This window comes from Ranitomeya imitator, chromosome 1 (assembly GCF_032444005.1).
Source record: "Ranitomeya imitator isolate aRanImi1 chromosome 1, aRanImi1.pri, whole genome shotgun sequence".
NCBI classification, from domain to species: Eukaryota; Metazoa; Chordata; class Amphibia; order Anura; family Dendrobatidae; genus Ranitomeya; species Ranitomeya imitator.
This window is the reverse complement of record NC_091282.1, coordinates 970,310,879-970,328,561: the sequence shown is the minus strand read 5'-3', so window position 1 is coordinate 970,328,561 and position 17,683 is coordinate 970,310,879. Positions and strand designations below refer to the sequence as shown.

The 17,683-nt window shown below is 41.0% G+C and overlaps 1 protein-coding gene across 5 annotated transcripts in view; it reads right to left on the bottom strand.

Annotated features, from left to right (window-relative positions):
* EGF (epidermal growth factor) overlaps positions 1-17,683 on the bottom strand; it is a 249,875-nt gene that overhangs the window by 69,485 nt on the left and 162,707 nt on the right. For all 5 annotated transcript variants that reach the window (XM_069743852.1, XM_069743849.1, XM_069743850.1 and 2 more), the window contains one exon: positions 1,141-1,302. In XM_069743852.1, the coding sequence (XP_069599953.1) occupies positions 1,141-1,302 (162 nt within the window). The remainder of the gene's footprint in view (positions 1-1,140; positions 1,303-17,683) is intronic.

The window sequence follows — 17,683 nt, the reverse complement described above, 5'->3', positions numbered from 1 at the left end:
AGACAGATAGATAGATAGATAGATAGATAGACCTTGTGAATAAAATCAAAAAGAGAGGCAGCATACCATATTAGAGTTGAAAAAAGGTGTTTCGATCCTAGGTGTGGATCTTTCTCAAGCTTGAGAAAGATCCACACTTAGGATCGAAACGTCGCCATATGGGCCATTAAAGAGCACCTTTTTTCAAATCTAATAAGTTGTGTTGCCTCTATCTTTTTTGATTTTAGATAGATAGATATGGGATAGATAGACAGATAGATAATAGAGATAGATAGATAGATAGATAGATAGATAGATAGATAATAGATAGATAGATACTGTAGATAGATAGATAATAGATAGATAGATAGATAATAGATAGATACTGTAGATAGATAGATAGATATAATAGATAGATAGATAATAAATAGATAGATAGATACTGTAGATAGATAGATAGATAGAGACAGACAGATAGATAGATAGATAGATAGATAGATAGATAGATAATAGATAGATAGATACTGTAGATAGATAGATAATAGATAGATAGATAGATAATAGATAGATAGATAGATAATAGATAGATAGATACTGTAGATAGATAGATAATAGGTAGATAGATAGATAATAAATAGATAGATAGATAGATACTGTAGATAGATAGACAGATAGATAGATAGATAGATAGATAGATAGATAGATAGATAGATAGATAGATAGATACTGTAGATAGATAGATGGATAGATAGATAGATAATAGATAGATAGATACTGTAGATAGATAGATAGACAGACAGACAGACAGACAGACAGATAGAGAGATAGATAGATAGATAGATGGATAGATAGATAATAGATAGATAGATAGATACTGTAGATAGATAGATAGACAGACAGACAGACAGACAGACAGACAGACAGACAGATAGATAGATAGATAGATAGATAGATAGATAGATAGATGTGTGTAAGATTAGGAACTTTGGATTTATACTTTGTAGAAGAAAACATGATGAGAATGGATTAGTTACTCAATTGTTGAAAATATTCATAAATCCGATTTGCAACATGATAAGTACCTTGCTGCAGACAATAACATCACTAAATAAAAAAAAGGAGATTAACAGGTATATGACTCTTGAGGAGGATATATCTTACCTGACACCAATATTTCAGCAACCAGCTCATTACTGGAATAAGAATTATCAAGTGTCTCATAAAAGATGGTAGTTAGCGGGCCGTGAAGAAAGGACTCGTCGTGCGCTGTCTCATTCCCTACAGTTATGTCTTTTCTAACTTCGGGGATGTTGTCAGTAATGGCTGTAACACAGAAAAGCGTCAAACTTCATCTTAAACTAATTACACATTCATTATATCACTCCGCTTTCTTATTATTACTAGTATTATAAGGGGCCTTATGAGTATAATAGGATCAGTAGATAAATATAGACAGCTAGAAGTAGAATTATGTTTTATTATAGCCAGGTGCCTGGTGGACGGTCCCATCATTTGGTGCATGTTTTGTTATAGGCAGAGACTAAGTTTAAACTGAGGGCTGAATAAAAGTGTTAGACTTCTAACAAGCTAATGCATTTCACTTTGAACATGAGCCAGGGCTTAAGTCCTAGGCCTTTAAAGAAGATGAACGAGGACACTCCCTCCAACGCAGTGGGTGCCAAGCCAGGATATCTGGACACTTCACAAGTATTCTCAGATTAGATAGTCAGCACACTAAAGCTTCCATTATGCTACATCAAGGCATCTAAAGCAGTTCTCTTCCCCTTTTCCATTCTTTATGCGGCAGCCAGAAATACAATTCAATCCATGAAGGGTATCAAAACAAAGTGGATCTTCTAATTCCATCCTCCTAACACTATAAAAGATTATGACTGCAATGTAGTTATGAGCGCGTAGAAAAACAATGACTCACATGTGCTTTATTGTCTATTTAGGGAGAACGTGCGGAGGACCCACATGGTAATGACATGATAAGCTCACAAAACAAAACTCCTATAAATGATCTACCTGAGTGCACCCTGTACATAATCCCATATTTGGGAGGAGATTACCTTAATCCCTGGAGACCTGCTGTTGTTTCAGGGCCATTAGCAGTTTTTCCATGGCTCCATTTGATAAAGTCTTTATTAAGAGGATGACGAGCCTGCAGTCTGCTGTCACACTTCAGCACTCTGACACCTTTTTATGAATGGAAAACTGTTCTTTCATAATGAGCTCATTGATGTCAGCTGGCAGGTCCTAGTTTTCCAGGTAAATGTGTAACGAAAACTCAGCACTCTCCAAATATGAATGCAAGTTTATTTAGGACATTTTAATAATGCAAAAACAAGTAGTAAATGTCCGGTGTTCCCCAGGGAATCAGTTAGGAGGATCAACTCTTATAAGCTGTCTATATGTGCATATAGGTAATAAAAAGTTGACTAAAATGATACCTTGAGATTTGCAATCCAAAATCTTATTCCAGAGAAATCCACATCTATCGTGTAGATCAAGCAGGTAAACTGTCAGTTATTACATGTATCACAATGGTAACGCCCCCTGTCATTTAAAGTAATCTTAACAGCTCATTTGCATATTAAGTAAAATATGGATTACTTTGGAATAAGCTATCGGATCTCAGATATCAAGGTATCGTGTTATTCAGTTTCCTATGACCTACATGCCCATATATATGACTTAGGAGATTTGATTCTACTGACAGATTCATTTTAAGAGTGCAGAATATTCTATACACATTCCTTCCAGTTGCTATCCAAATCAATGAACCCTAAGTTTCTTAACTGGTATCATTTTTCTATTAGTTTTTCAAGTATACACATTAAAGGGGTTGTCCAGGACTATGATATTGTTGCCTTACCATTAGAATAGATCATCAATATGATATTCTGTTGGTTCAACAATTAATTAATAAGCCGAAATGTTTTGCGCAACTCAGAAGTTAATCCAACGACATTTGGCGGTTTTATGTCAGTCCTGACCATAGTGGTTTTGCCCGTTCTTTAAATTAATGAAAAGTTGCACCACTCCAGTGGCATGACCTATTCCAGAAATGTTCTTCAGTCCATCACAAGAGTACATCTCTGGCAGAGGCACATGACACTTGTAAAATGTGCCTAATTAACTAAAGGGGTTTCCAGAACTTCATGTTTATTGCTTAGAATAGGTCATCAATAAGAAATTAGTGGAGGTGTCACACCCGGCACACCCACCAATCAGCTGTTTTCGGTGCAGGAAGTAGCCGGAAAATCAGTTGCAGAGTGGAACTATACAACTCCATAAACTGTATAGTAGCCGCGGCCGAGAACTACACATCAACCCCCAGTCCATTGAATAGGGTTAATTCTGCAACATCTTGCTGAGACCAATATTTAGTTGATGGAACTATGGACTTCAGGTCTGCAGCTGAACTCTTCCAGTTGCCTCAAGCATGGAGAACAGCTGATCAATGGGGGTACTGGGTGTTGCACCCCACGCATTGTGACCTATCCCAAGGAAAAAACGAAGCCCTTAAAACAATGGAGAAATTTTCAGAATTATATTGCACTGTGGGAAGGGGCACCAATTTTTGCCTCAGCAGGAAAGCCCAGAATGGCCCTGCCAACCAGTGTAGGTGACACCGTCTACTTGTAATATGTAATTTCAACCCCAAAGTTTTTCAATGCCTTATTAACATCTATAAGTCCATGTCTTCAAGTCAAAATTCTATTGACTTAGATGTTAAAATACTAGGAAGAAATATATGTCCTTCCAAAATAAATATTGGAGAACAGATTGTACAACACATGTACATTTATGCAAACCTTTATGTTTAAAGCACCACTCCAGCATTTTTTTTTTGTTTTTTTTCACACTGGAGTGGTGCTTTAAACATAAGTCCTGCCCCCAGTCATATGCACACCCTCTTGTGAGCGACGCTTCTGACTGGCTGGAAATCAGAAGCTACGTCTCAAGCTCTCAATGCAAGTCTATGAGAGCCAGAACGAGTCACTCATAGACACTGATTAGTGACCACCAGCTTGCTCCATGAAACACTGGATCAGCTGACAGGTCACAAACAGCAGGCGGCAGACCGGAGAGGCAGCAAAAACAGATGAAAACGCCGGAAGGCGAGTATGAGAAAAAGGGGCAGGAGACTTTTATTTTCAGCACTACTGCAAAGGTGAAATAAAAAAACGCTGGAGTGGTGCTTTTAAAACATTTATTGTCTAAAAACCCTCCAGAGACGAAGGTCTTTGTTTCATTTTCTCCTGTTTTACTTTGCTGATTCAAAAAAAAAATAAATGTATCAAGTGTCCAAGCCCCTCCATTAGATATAAGCGAACCCGAATATTAAGTTCCGGGTTCCTACCGGACAGTTAGTGTCTGGTGTTAAACGCCGAACATGGACTTGTCCCAGAACTCCATTGCAAAGTTTGGAGTTCCAGAGGAAGTCCGCTGGAGAGAGAGAATATTTTCGGCCTCAAAAGTCCAGGGCTCCATTCTATTCAATGGGGTTCCGGTTCTGGTTCAAGTTTGGGTACAGTTCTTGTACCCGAATAAAACTATAGAATAAAGTTCAGTTCTTTGGAGGGCTAAGTACTTGGGTACAGACTAATTTGCACTTGCACTTTGCAAGAATCTGAAATATCAACAGTATATATGCTTACATCCTAAAATGGAAGCTTTATGTGGTGTACTGTAGGCCTTATTCGCCTGTCTATTTTACCTTATGGGGTACACATCGCAATATGCTCTAATGTTAAAAAAATGAATCTTGAGCAAAGCTGACAGTCATATATAGAGAGATAGATATTATTTAGATAGATAGATAGATAGATAGATAGATCTATAGATAGATATTAGAAAATGTCAAGACTCCTTTAAATTTATCTGACACCAATTATTCTTAAACTTTACTACTCTACTGTAATATTTTCTAGAAATCCTTATTACACGAGACACTATTAAGCCTGAGCGCTGTGAATCTGATTATATCATTTGTATAACACCATCACTATCATTTCTTCACAACTTGTGATATGATAGAATATGGCTACTTTTCAATTTCAATATTTTGCTTTGGTAAAAAAAAAAGAAAAGAGGAAAGTAGAGATATGCCAGCGGCATAAGAAATATGCCATAGCAAGGCACATGAGGACTCGCTGATTGCTCAGGTCATATATCACAATGGCTCACAATAGATTTGTACACAGTGTCCTGATACTGACACTATAATATGAAAATAGTCCTGGACCGTTGGGTGTATTTAGTAATACAGTACTCGGGTTTGTCAGTGTTGTCATATTTATGAGCAGTGTAGTCCTCCCATTAGCTAACATAACTATTAAAGACAACATGGTGTCATTACATGACCCTCCTGGCATAATTGTGTTGTCATGTGTCATGTTTATGGGGTCAACGTGTTTTCCAAATAGCCTCAAAAAGTTTGTGGCCAGTGGTAATAATGCCTTCTGTCTTTGTTATCACTCTTGCCTCTAGTTACTACTTAAATAGGGAACATGAATGACATGATGACAATAAGGATTACCGGGGCTTCTGCCATCCCATCCTTCCCCCCAGCTGTTGCGAGAGTCTGCATGTAATTCCACTGTTAGTAATAGGACATCAGCCTAAAGTTGAGGACAGCAGTCTGGAATGTAGAAACCCGAGACTTCGTCACAGTTTTCTTGCCCGGCTGAGAAATCTACTGAAGAATACTGTCATTTGCTGGATTATTCGCATTCAGAAGGAGCGATAATGTTCTCAGCAGGATGTGGTTCTGCAATTTAGCCTTGGGTTCCTTATAGTGGATTATCCACTCAATATACACTGTCATGTAAAAGTTTGAGCACTCTATATATATATTCATTTTTACAATTTTAAAAATTACAAAAAGAAAAATGGTTCCGTGCAAAAGTTTTGGGCACCCTGCATGGTTAGTACCAAGTAGAACCCTCTTTTGAAACTATCACAGATTGTAAATGCCTGTTTGAGGGATTTTCATCCATTTTTCTATGGAAAATTCATCCAGTCATGTGAGATTCCTGTGTCGTCTTGCACACACTGCTATTTTGAAATCTAGCCACACATATTGTGGGTTTTGACATGTGTTGCAGCTCTCACTAAAATTTTTCTTGGTCTTCCAGATCATATCTTGACCTCTATTGTTCCTGTTAACTGACATTTCTTAATTACATTTCGAACTGAGGAAAGGGCAATTTGAAAATGCTTTGCTATCTACTTATAGCCTTCTTTCGCTTTGTGGGCCTCCACCATTTTCATTTTCAGAGTGCCAGGCAGCTGCTTTGAAGAAGCCATTGCTCTTTTTTTCACAAGGTAAGAGGAGGCTGGATTTTTATAAAGCTGGAAAATTTTCATTGCCTGGCCTTTCCTAACCATGATAGTGACCAAGCCATAATCCTAGCAGGCTAATTAAGGTCTGAAATCTTGGTCAAACTTATCCGAGCACACAAATCTCCCAGGATGTCCAAATTTTTGCTTTGGCCCATTTTCCTTTTTGTAACTTTTAAAATGTAAAAACCAGGGGAGCGCAAACTTTTATAATGAGCTAAACTCAAAGATGTAAGACTTTTTCTGTATACACAAAAGGCCTTTTTCTCTCAAATAATGCTCACGTTTGTCTAAATCTGTGTTAGTGAGCACTTCTTTGCCGAGATAATCCATCCATAATCCATTATTACACATGTGTGCCTTATGTTGGCCACAATAAAAAAACACTCTAAAATGTACAGTTTTATAACACAGCACAATGCCACAGATGCCACAAGTTTTGAGGGAGCATGCAGTTGGCATGCTGACTGCAGGAATGTCCACCAGAGCTGTTGCCTGTGAATCAAATGTTTATTTCTCTACCATATGGCATTTCCACGGGCATTTCAGAGAATTTGACAGTACATCCAACCAGCCTCACAACTGCAGACCACCGTCAGAAACCATCTCAGGAAAGCTCATCTACATGCTCTTTGTCCTCATCGGGGTCTCCACCTACTGCAGTTCGTCGTGGTAACTCACTAGAGTGGGCAAATGCTCACATTTGATGGCATCTGGCATGTTGGAGAGGTGTTCTCTTCACTGATGAATCCCAGTTTTCATTGTACAGGGCAGATGGCAAAATGCGTGTATGGTGTCATGTGGGGAGTGGTTCGCTGATGTCAACATTGAGATCAAGTGGCCCATAGTGGCGCTGGGGTTATAGTATGGGCAGGCATATGTTATACACAATGAACAGTGGTGCATTTTATTGATGCATTTTGAATGCACAGAGATACAGTGACGATATCCTGAGGCTCATTTTTGAGACATTCATTCACGACCATTACTTCATCTTGCAGCATGATAATGCACGGCCCCATGTTGCATAGATATGTACACAATTCCTGGAAGAAGTCCTTGCATGGTCAGCACACTCACCGGACATGTCACCCATTGAGCATGTATGGGACGGTCTGGATCGGCTTATAAGATACAGCCAATGAAAGAGGAATGGACCAATATTCAACAGGCCACAATCAACAATCCCAACCTCCCAATACTGTACAACTGCACATTTTAGAGTGGCCTTTTATTGTGGCCAGCCTACGGCACACCTGTGCAATACTCATGCTGTCTAATCGGCATCTTGATATGCCGCACCTGTGAGGTGGATTATCTCTGCAAAGGAGAAGGGATCAGCCACACAGATTTAGACAAATTTGTGAACAATAAACTGGGAGCAACAATAAAAGTATTGTGTTTATATTTTTGTTCAATGTAGATACAGTAGATCTCAAATTATCTACTTAGTGCTTAGCATGATAACTGGCATTAAGAATCATTTATCTACATTTTCCGAACTACTTTAGGAAAACACATTCCAATGGTTTAAGCCTCCCTCGCTAACAAACTCTCGAGATTTTCCCTTTGATTGGCACAAGAATGATATGCATGAACATATAGGCCCAGATTTTCTCACTGGTTTTGATTAGGGGACATGGTGGAGTCAGATGCTCTTGATTCACTAAGAGACACACGTCTTTTATAGAATCATAAGGGTCTAACCAGTAGCGTGCACCTGTGTGCTCCATAGTAGAAATCTTACTCCACTCAGGGACTGGAGTAATGTTTTTGGCAAAAGTAACATCACAGCCTGTCGGGAATTAGACAAGCTGTGATGTCACATGTATTTTAGCAGAGCTGGGAAAAACAAGCATTACTTCATGTTGCAAAAACATTTTCAAACTTTTCAAAGCAATTTATGTCAAAATTCGGACTAAATTGCTTTGCTGAATCAGGGCCATTGCATAATAAGTAACAAATATGTACTAGTATCTGTAAAATAGCCTCTAAAATGTTTTGTGATAATCGATAATAATAATATTTTAGTTATGCTTTGGGGACTAACAGTCTTGGACTGGCACACAAAAGGAAAACGTGAATCCCCCTTACATGAGCAGTCTTTAGTGGTGGCACAGTTAAGGTACTATGCGGGGACAGTTAAGGCAGCATCTTATCCTTTATTTTAAGAGAACCTATCATTAAAAAGAAAAGTATTTACTTGTACTGTAGCAGTATTGATTTAACACTAGAAGTCCCAGAAATTTCGAGCTCCAAAGGTTCCAAAGGTAGAAATGTTAAATGACTCTGGGACTTCTAGTGTTAAGGAGAACCTGTCAGCTGGTTTTTGTACCCCAAACTAATGTCATCTTTGTTTATGTCACTGCAATGCTGTATATGTAAGGGGGTCATAAAAACGATCTTGTGCCCCAAACATGTCCCGGTTAACTGTATGTGTATTGCTGCCTTGTAATGCCGTTAAACCGTGTATTTATGGTTGTATTTATATTCCGTATCTAATGCTGCTATTTGTACATTATTGACACGGAAAGTGCAGTACTTCAGTTATGACACTAGATGGGGGTATGTAGGGGGTATGATATATTACCTTTGCCTCTTTCGTCCTGGTGCCCTATGTTATCAGTGTATATTTGTTAATATAGGATGGTACTGCTACACTGTTATGTGTATTACTGTGTCTTGCTAAATGTATACATGTGTAATGTTATACTGTTGTAATGCTGCTATGTATAGTATAGGGTAAGTGCAGTTATTAGATTGGCCACTACATTGGGGCATTCTAGTATACAAAGCTTTCATTTAGGGTATAGTGTAGGCAAGGGTTAACTATAGGAGAGGCTGCTGTGTGGTAAGCTAGGAGTGTTCCCTTAGGTAGTCAGTAACGCCTGGGCATCCAAATAGTCCACATGGGCTATAGGCCCAGGACACCACAGCAGTCACTCAACATTTAAGAAGAGAAGTATAGCCATTTGGAGTCTATAGGACAGAAGTATGGTGTCAAGCAGCACGATTGCAGGAGTTCATAGGTGGAGGAATAAGTCTGGAAAAGTACAGGCCGCAGATTGTTCAGCATGTGGCAGATAATTGCATGGGTCGATGCTCTCAGAGCCGGGGTGAAACGAACTGGAATATCCCCAGGTACAGTGAGTCTGAACACTGAGGTATCGCCAAAGGCGCTATTACCCCGTAATGTACTGGAGGACATGGAACTGAGTGCAGGGAAAGAGCAGAATGAGAACTGCATGGGATTTGCTGTTGATGCTGTAACTGATGTGGACGTGCTGCGATTGGAAACAAGTAAAGTTCTACGTTTAAAACTGGAATTGGACTATGTCTCTTTATGTGAAGAAGTGTCCCTGCATCCAAAGGAGGCCTCTGAGAACCAGGCAAGTGTGACAGTGCGACTCTATGAATGTGATGCGGGTGGCCAGGGCACGCTAAATCAGACACTGTGGTGGGCCATGACTACTGCCCTGGCTGCTGCTCACATATATATCAGTACCTGTGATATAGTAATCCATGTTTCTGTTTTAGAGGAAAACATTGTTCAATTTTTATGCTAATGAGCCACAAGTGCAGTGGGCTTGGAACTGCACTTACAACTCTCCGGATCAAGCCCTTTCCCTGCCTATCAAAGGCCTCCTATCAAAGGTCTCTCTTCTCTCAGTGACATGCTCATTTATCCGAAGATTTTGCGCGAGTGACCTCTTTTCCAATCATGTGCATTCGAGAATCAGACTATCGGCCTGGACATTCACCACCCCCAGTAATTATGGTTCTTGCAGAAGATCTCATGTGAGAGAGCCAGTCACTGGTAAAAGAGTAATTGGCCAGTCAGTGATGGAAGGCCGGTGTCTGGAGTAGAAAGGGGGCCAACTGCCGGAGTGCTGTAAGTGCTGGATCAACTCCTCCTCCATTTGTGGCACTTTAGGATAAAAATTGCACAAGAGATTTCTCCAAAACGGAAACATGGATTACTAAAACAAAGGTATTGACTTATACAGCATTACAGTTACTTAATATATATTAGTTTAGGGTACAAAAACCTGCTGACAGGCTCTCTATAGTAAGTAATCATATTTATCATGACAGGTTCCCTTTAACAAACTAAGCAACTTATTATGTAGCTGATCAGTGTGTCTTCTGTATCAAGGTTACAGGTGGGCCTTGGGACCCAAGTCTAATGTTAGAAACTAGTACTGTCACAAAATCAATTTGAGAAGCCAGTCACAGGGTGGACCACAATTTTTGTTTCATTTACAGAGAAGGATAGGGTTAAAAAATGTGAAAATTTGCAAAGAGGGCTGTTTAATATTATACTATCCCTATTGCTAGAAAGGATTAAGATACAGTATATGCCATGTAATAGTGCTCTGGATGTTTGGTCAACCTAAAAGTAACAATGTACTGTAGCTCTGTAACACTGATTGGAGACAGGAGTCATAGTCAGCCACAGTCAGCCACTGAATGGATTCATTCACTATAATACTATGGTAAGCAAGAATTAAAAGAGGTTCCATCTAAAGGTATTAGAGCCCTAATGATCATGTGAAAATAGGGCACGTGTCAACTCTTTTGGAATAAAATGGTGGTTGAGCATGTAGATTGCTCAGGGTATTCAAAGTCTATGGAACTGATAGATATAACAGAGTGCTGTACTCATCTATTTCTGTTGGTACGAGGACAGATACTCAGCCTCTGCTCCATTAAAACTGTGGAGACGTAATGTCTCATTTTTGTGTTCTGTGGGACCCCAGTGACCAAACCTTATCACCTAGTCTGTGGATAAGTGATTAGTTTTGAATCTTGAAAAACCTCTTTAAAGAAGCACTCCTCCCATCAAAGTTTTTATCCTCTTTATATATTGCAATCATCATATTATATAGCACTGTGTACTTACAATTGCTCATTTGGCCGTACAGCCAGCTCTTCCCTCTCCTAGTGTATCCTCACCCACCCCCTGCAGACTGTGAGCCCTCGCGGGCAGGGTCCTCCCTCCTTATGTACTCGTGTGCCTTGTTATCTGCTCATGTTTAATGTATTTGTCTATATTTGCCCCGTATTCACATGTAAAGCGCCATGGAATAAATGGCGCTATAAAAATGTATAATAATAATAATAATAATAATAATTTTGTCTTTCTACCCAGTAAATTCTTGTTTTCTCTGCTCTATGTAGAAACAGGAAGTCTCTTGTCCCTGCATTTATAATTCCCCTCTTCATATCCTAACCCAGTTGCTGTCTTCTTCACCCCTGCCATGGACTTTTGCAGTGACACCCGCCTCTGCTCCCTATCTAACCTCTCTAACTCACCTCTTCCTCTTTCTGACCACAATCTACTCACATTCTCTTCCCTCTCCACTCCATGTCTACAATCCCCAACCCACAAACTTGCACACCCTCGCAGAAATCTTAAACACCTTGATCTGCATTCACTCTCTGAATCCCTCCTCCCTCTCACAGACATAAGTTCCCTAGACAATGCAGATGACGCTGCTCGATATAACACCACAATAGCTGCAGCTTTGGAATCTCTTGCCCCTTTCACACATACCAAAGCTCGCAAAATCAACAGACAGCCCTGGCACACCAGCCTGACCAAAGAACTGAGGCGAGCTTCCAGGGCTGCAGAGTGGAGATGGAAAAGATCCCACTCCAACGAGCACTTTATCGCATTCAAACAGTCCCTCACTACTTTCAAGGCCACACTTGCCACAGCTAAACAAACCTACTTCTCATCTCTCATATCCTCCCTGTCTCACAACCCTAACCAGTTATTCAACACCTTCAACTCTCTCCTCTGTCCCCCAGCACCTCCTCCCTCCCCACTTATCTCAGCTGAAGACTTTGCCTCATTTTTCAAGCAGAAGATTGAGAACATCAGAGACAGTTTTAGTCGACAACCCCCAGAGCCCTTCCTCCCAAATATCCAGCCCTCCACCTCCAAAACCAACTTCTCCACTATTACAGAAGATCGACTCTCCACTCTACTCTCAAGATCACATCTCACCACCTGTGCACTTGACCCGATCCCTTCCCACTTCATTCCAAACCTCGCCACAGTCTTCATCCCAACTCTAACCCATCTCTTCAACCTATCACTAACAACTGGTGTTTTCCCCTCAAGCTTTATACATGCCTCAATCACACCTATCCTCAAAAAGCCCTCTCTTGACCCATCCTCTGTAACTAGCTATCGCCCTATATCACTTCTCCCCTATGCCTCAAAACTACTGTAACAACACGTCCATCTTGAACTGTCCTCCAATCTATCTTCCTGCTCCCTTTTCGACCGCTTACAATCAGGCTTCCGGTCACACGACTCCACTGAAACTGCCCTAACTAAGGTCACCAATGACCTATTAACCGCCAAGAGCAAGCAACACTACTCTATCCTCCTCCTCCTGGACCTGTCCTCTGCCTTTTACACAGTGGACCATTCCCTATTACTACAGACCCTCTCTTCCCTTGGCATTACAGACTTGGCCCTATCCTGGATCTCATCATACCTAACTGACTGAACATTCAGCGTCTCCCATTCACACACCACCTCCTCACCTCGCCCCCTATCTGTCAGAGTCCCGCAATGTTCAGTTCTAGGGCCCCCTGCTCTTCTCCATTTACACTTTTGGCCTGGGACAGCTCATAGAATCTCATGGCTTTCAGTATCATCTCTATGCTGATGACACACAGATCTACATCTCTGGACCAGATATCACAACCCTATTAACCAGAATCCCTCAATGTCTATCCGCTATTTCATCCTTTTTCTCCGCTAGAATTCTAAAACTTAACATGGACAAAACAGAATTCATTGTCTTTCCCCCATCTCACGCGTCCCCCCAACGAACTTATCCATTACAGTAAACGGCTGCCCACTCTCCACAGTCCCACAAGCTCACTGTCTCGGGTAATTCTTAACACTGATCTCTCCTTCAAACCGCATATCCAAGCCCTTTCCACTTCCTGCCGCCTTCAACTCAAAAATATTTCCCGGATCCGTACATTCCTAAACCAAGAATCTGCAAAAACCATAGTCCATGCCCTCATCATCTCCCGCCTCGACTACTGTAACCTCCTGCTCTGTGGACTCCCCTCGAACACTTTCACACCCCTCCAATCTATTCTAAACTCAGCTGCCCGACTAATCGACCTGTCCCCCCGCTATTCCCCAGCCTCTCCCCTCTGTCGATCCCTTCACTGGCTCCCCATTTCCCAGAAACTCCAGTACAAAAGCCTAACCATGACATACAAAGCCATCCACAACCTGTCTCCTCCGTACATCTGTGACCTCGTCTCCCGGTACTTTCCTGCACACAACCTTCGATCCTCACAAGATCTCCTTCTCTACTCCCCTCTTATCTCCTCTTCCCACAATCGCATACAAGGTTTCTCTCACGCATCACCCCTACTCTGGAACTCTCTACCACAACATATCAGACTCTCACCTAACATCGAAACCACTGCATGAAACAGACCAAACCACTGCACGACCAGCTCTATCCTTACCTACTGTATCCTCACCTATCCCTTGTAGATTGTGAGCCTTCTCGGGCAGGGTCCTTTCTCCTCCTGTACCAGTTATGACTTGTATTGTTTAAGATCATTGTATTTGTTTTTATTATGTATACACCTTCTCACATGTAAAGCACCATGGAATAAATGGCGCTATAAGAATAAATAATAATAATAATTTAATAATAATTCATGTAGGGAAATTTGACCTCCTGATTCTATATAAAGCTTAGAAGGATTCAGCTAGTCTATTTTTAATGGGAATCTGTCACCTACTTTTCCGTATATAAGCTACGGCCACCGCCATCAGGGGCTTATCTACAGCATTATGTAATGCTGAAGATAAGCCCCTGATGTAACCTGAAAGATAAGAAAAACAAGTTAGATTATACTCACCTGGGGGGGGCGGTGCGGCGCTTCCCATCTTCATGCGATGACGTCCTCTTCCTTGCTTCCTGTTGCGGCTCTGGCACAGGCGTACTTTATCTGCCCTGTTGAGGATAGCGTAAAGTACTGCAGTGCGCAGGCACTGGGCTTCTTAGACTTTTCACAGCGCCTGCATACTGCAGTACTTTGCTCTGTCCTCAACAGGGCAGATAAAGTACGCCTGCGTATGAGCCGAGACAGAAGCAAGGAAGAGGATGTCATCGCATGAAGATGAGAGGCGGCGGACCCGGACTGAGACGCTCATCATACCAGACCGCACCGGACCGCCCCCAGGTGAATATAATCTAGCTGGTTTTTCTTATCTTTCAGGTTACATCAGGGGCTTATCTACAGCATTACAGAATGCTGCAGATAAGCCCCTGATGATGGTGGCCGAAGCTTATATACGAAAAAGTAGGTGACAGATTCCCTTTTGTCACGTGATGACACAGACCTAATGGAAAAGAGAAGAATTTACAGGGTAGAGGGGCAAAATGAGCAATTGTAAGTACACAGTGCTATATAATATGATTATTGCAATATATAAGGAGGATAAATATTTTGATGGGAGTGCTTCTTTAAAGAAAAGGAAGGTCTGATGTGAGGGAAAAAAGCAAAGTTCATATGTTTATATTTATTTTCATTATGCTCATACATTTTCAGGTGAATGTTGATTCATTATGAGACATTAGTCAGTCATTATGTTAACAATGTAGAAATATTTAACCATGATGTCACTTTTTAGTTTCTGTTAAATTCCTCTGTGATAGAATAATCTCATAAATAGTCTGATGTGTCAAGCTGAGACGCTTTGTGCAATTTATGTTTTTGGTCTTTTTTCTTTACAAAATGACATTGACTGATATTTATAAATGGAATTCTCCTCTAAAAATACAATATTATAAGTGCACTTCTTTAAGAAACACTTAGAATTCTGTATAGCATGTTGTTTTTCTAGTGCTGTTAAATCCAGGAGAGGGCTCGGACCAGAAGCCGTATATCCTCCGAGAACACAAAAATCAATCCTTCAGGCGCGTGCAACCAGCAGAGCCTCAGAGGCTGTATGAAACTGTTATATGTCCTTATGCGTGAACCCTTCAAATATGGGTTCTACTATACTTATATGTTGAAGACCAATAAACAAATAACAAAGGACCAAAGTATGTACAATTTTTTTTTAACAAAAACTTTCATTAGGTGTCAGTTAAAAACAACATATACTGTACATAACAACACAAAGTCAAACTGATGGGAGAGCAAGAAAAAGTTTCTTTATAATGAAAATTCATTGAATTCATTAAATGTCAGTCAAAACATTTGCTATATGAAACAATAAACAGGAAAGAAAAAGATCGGATCAGAAACTGTAAGGCCATGTTCACACGTTCCTGATTTCCCTGCTGTTTTTTCTGCACTAAAAACCGCAGCTCTTGGCAGAAAACGCAGGTGCGTTTTTTGGTGCTTTTTGGTGCGTTTTTTGGTGCGTTTTTTGATGCGTTTTTTGATGTGGTTTTTAGTGCAGTTTCTGTGTGTTTTCTAGGAAGTTTTTTTAGGGTTAAAATGGCTGAAAATACCCTAACCCTACCCCTAACCCTACCCCTAACCCTACCCCTACCCCTAACCCTACCCCTAACCCTACCCCTAACCCTACCCCTAACCCTACCCCTAACCCTAACCCTACACCTAACCCTAACCCTACCCCTAACCCTACCCCTAACCCTAACCCTACCCCTAACCCTACCCCTAACCCTACCCCTACCCCTAACCTTACCCCTAACCCTACCCCTAACCCTAACCCTAGTTCTAACTGTAGTGGGGAAAAAAAAAATATTTTATTATTGTTACTACCTATGGGGGTGATAAAGGGGGGGGGGGCATTTACCTTTTTTTTATTTTGATCACTGTGAGGTTATCACAGTGATCAAAATGTGCCTGGAACGAATCTGCTGGCCGGCAGATTCGGCGGGCGCACTGCGCATGCGCCCGCCATTTTGGAAGATGGCGGCGCCCAGGGAGAAGACGGCCGGACGGACACTGGGAGGCCCGGTAAGTATAAGGGGGGGATATTAGGGCACGGGGGGGCGTCGGAGCATGGGGGGTGGCATCGAAGCATGGGGGGGTGGGATTGGAGCACGGGGGGGCAGCCACACTCCGCTCACGCACTTCCTGCTGCAGCGGTTCTGCACCTCAAACCGCAGAAAACCCGCAGATATTTTTTTCGTCTGCGGGTTTTACTGCGGGTTTGACCTCACAATGGAGGTCTATGGGTGCAGAACCGCTGCAGTTCCGCAAAAAGAAGTGACATGGTACTTCTTTTTTACCGCAGCTATTCAGCGCGGCTTTTTTCGCGATTTTCCGCAATGTGGGCACAGCAGTTCCTGTTTTCCATAGGGTACATTGTAATGTGCCCTGCATGGAAAACAGCTGCGGACCCGCAGCGGCAAAAAGGATTGTGTGAACATGGCCTTAAAACAACTCCACAACTCCAGAGTCTGCTAAAATCTTTCAAGAGGTCTTTTTCAGTCAAGTTGGGGGTTCTGATTTGCCTCTCTAGCAATCCTATGAGCAGCTCGCAATTAAATTTTGCTTGGTCTTCCAGACCTTATCTTGACCTCCACTGTTCCTGTTAACTGCCATTTCTAAATTACATTTTAAATTTAGGAAACGGCAATTTGAAAAGTTTTGTTATCTTCTTATACCCTTCTCCTGCTTTGTGGGCCTCCATCATTTTCATTTTCAGAGTGCTAGGCAGCTGCTTAGAAGAACCAATGACTGCTATTTTTTGGCACAAGGTTAGAGAAGGTTGGGTTTTTATAAAGCTGGGGCATTTGCATCACCTTGCCTTTCCTAGCAATGATGGTGAACAAGCCATAACCCTAACAGGCTTATTTAGGTTTGAAACCTTGCTCAAAGTTATCTGAGCACATAAATCTCCAAGGGTGCCCAAACTTTTGAATTGGCACATTTTCTTTTTAGTAATTTCTAAAATGTAAAAAATGACAATATATTTTATGGGGTGCCTAAAATACAAAAGAAATGTTTCATCTTTAACTTTAGGCCTTTTATAAATCATTTCACCTTCAACTTGCTTACCTTCACACTAACAGTAATTTTGACCAAGGGTGCCAAAACTTTTACATTTTATATTGTCTGAAGAATAGGATGATGTATCGGAAATAATTGGAAAGGTATCAATTAACACAACTTAGAGAAGATCTCAACTGTTTCTGGTACAGAACCCTACCAGTTTTATGTAAAATGGGTCTCAGAGTAAACGATTGCTGTCCTAGATAGGGGAAAGAAGGAGCTGACTTGATCCATATGTTTTGGGCATGCACTCTACTTGTACTATGGGAGAGCACTGTTAGATGTATTAAGATCCCCTTTAGTCTTAAATCTTGAGTTTTGG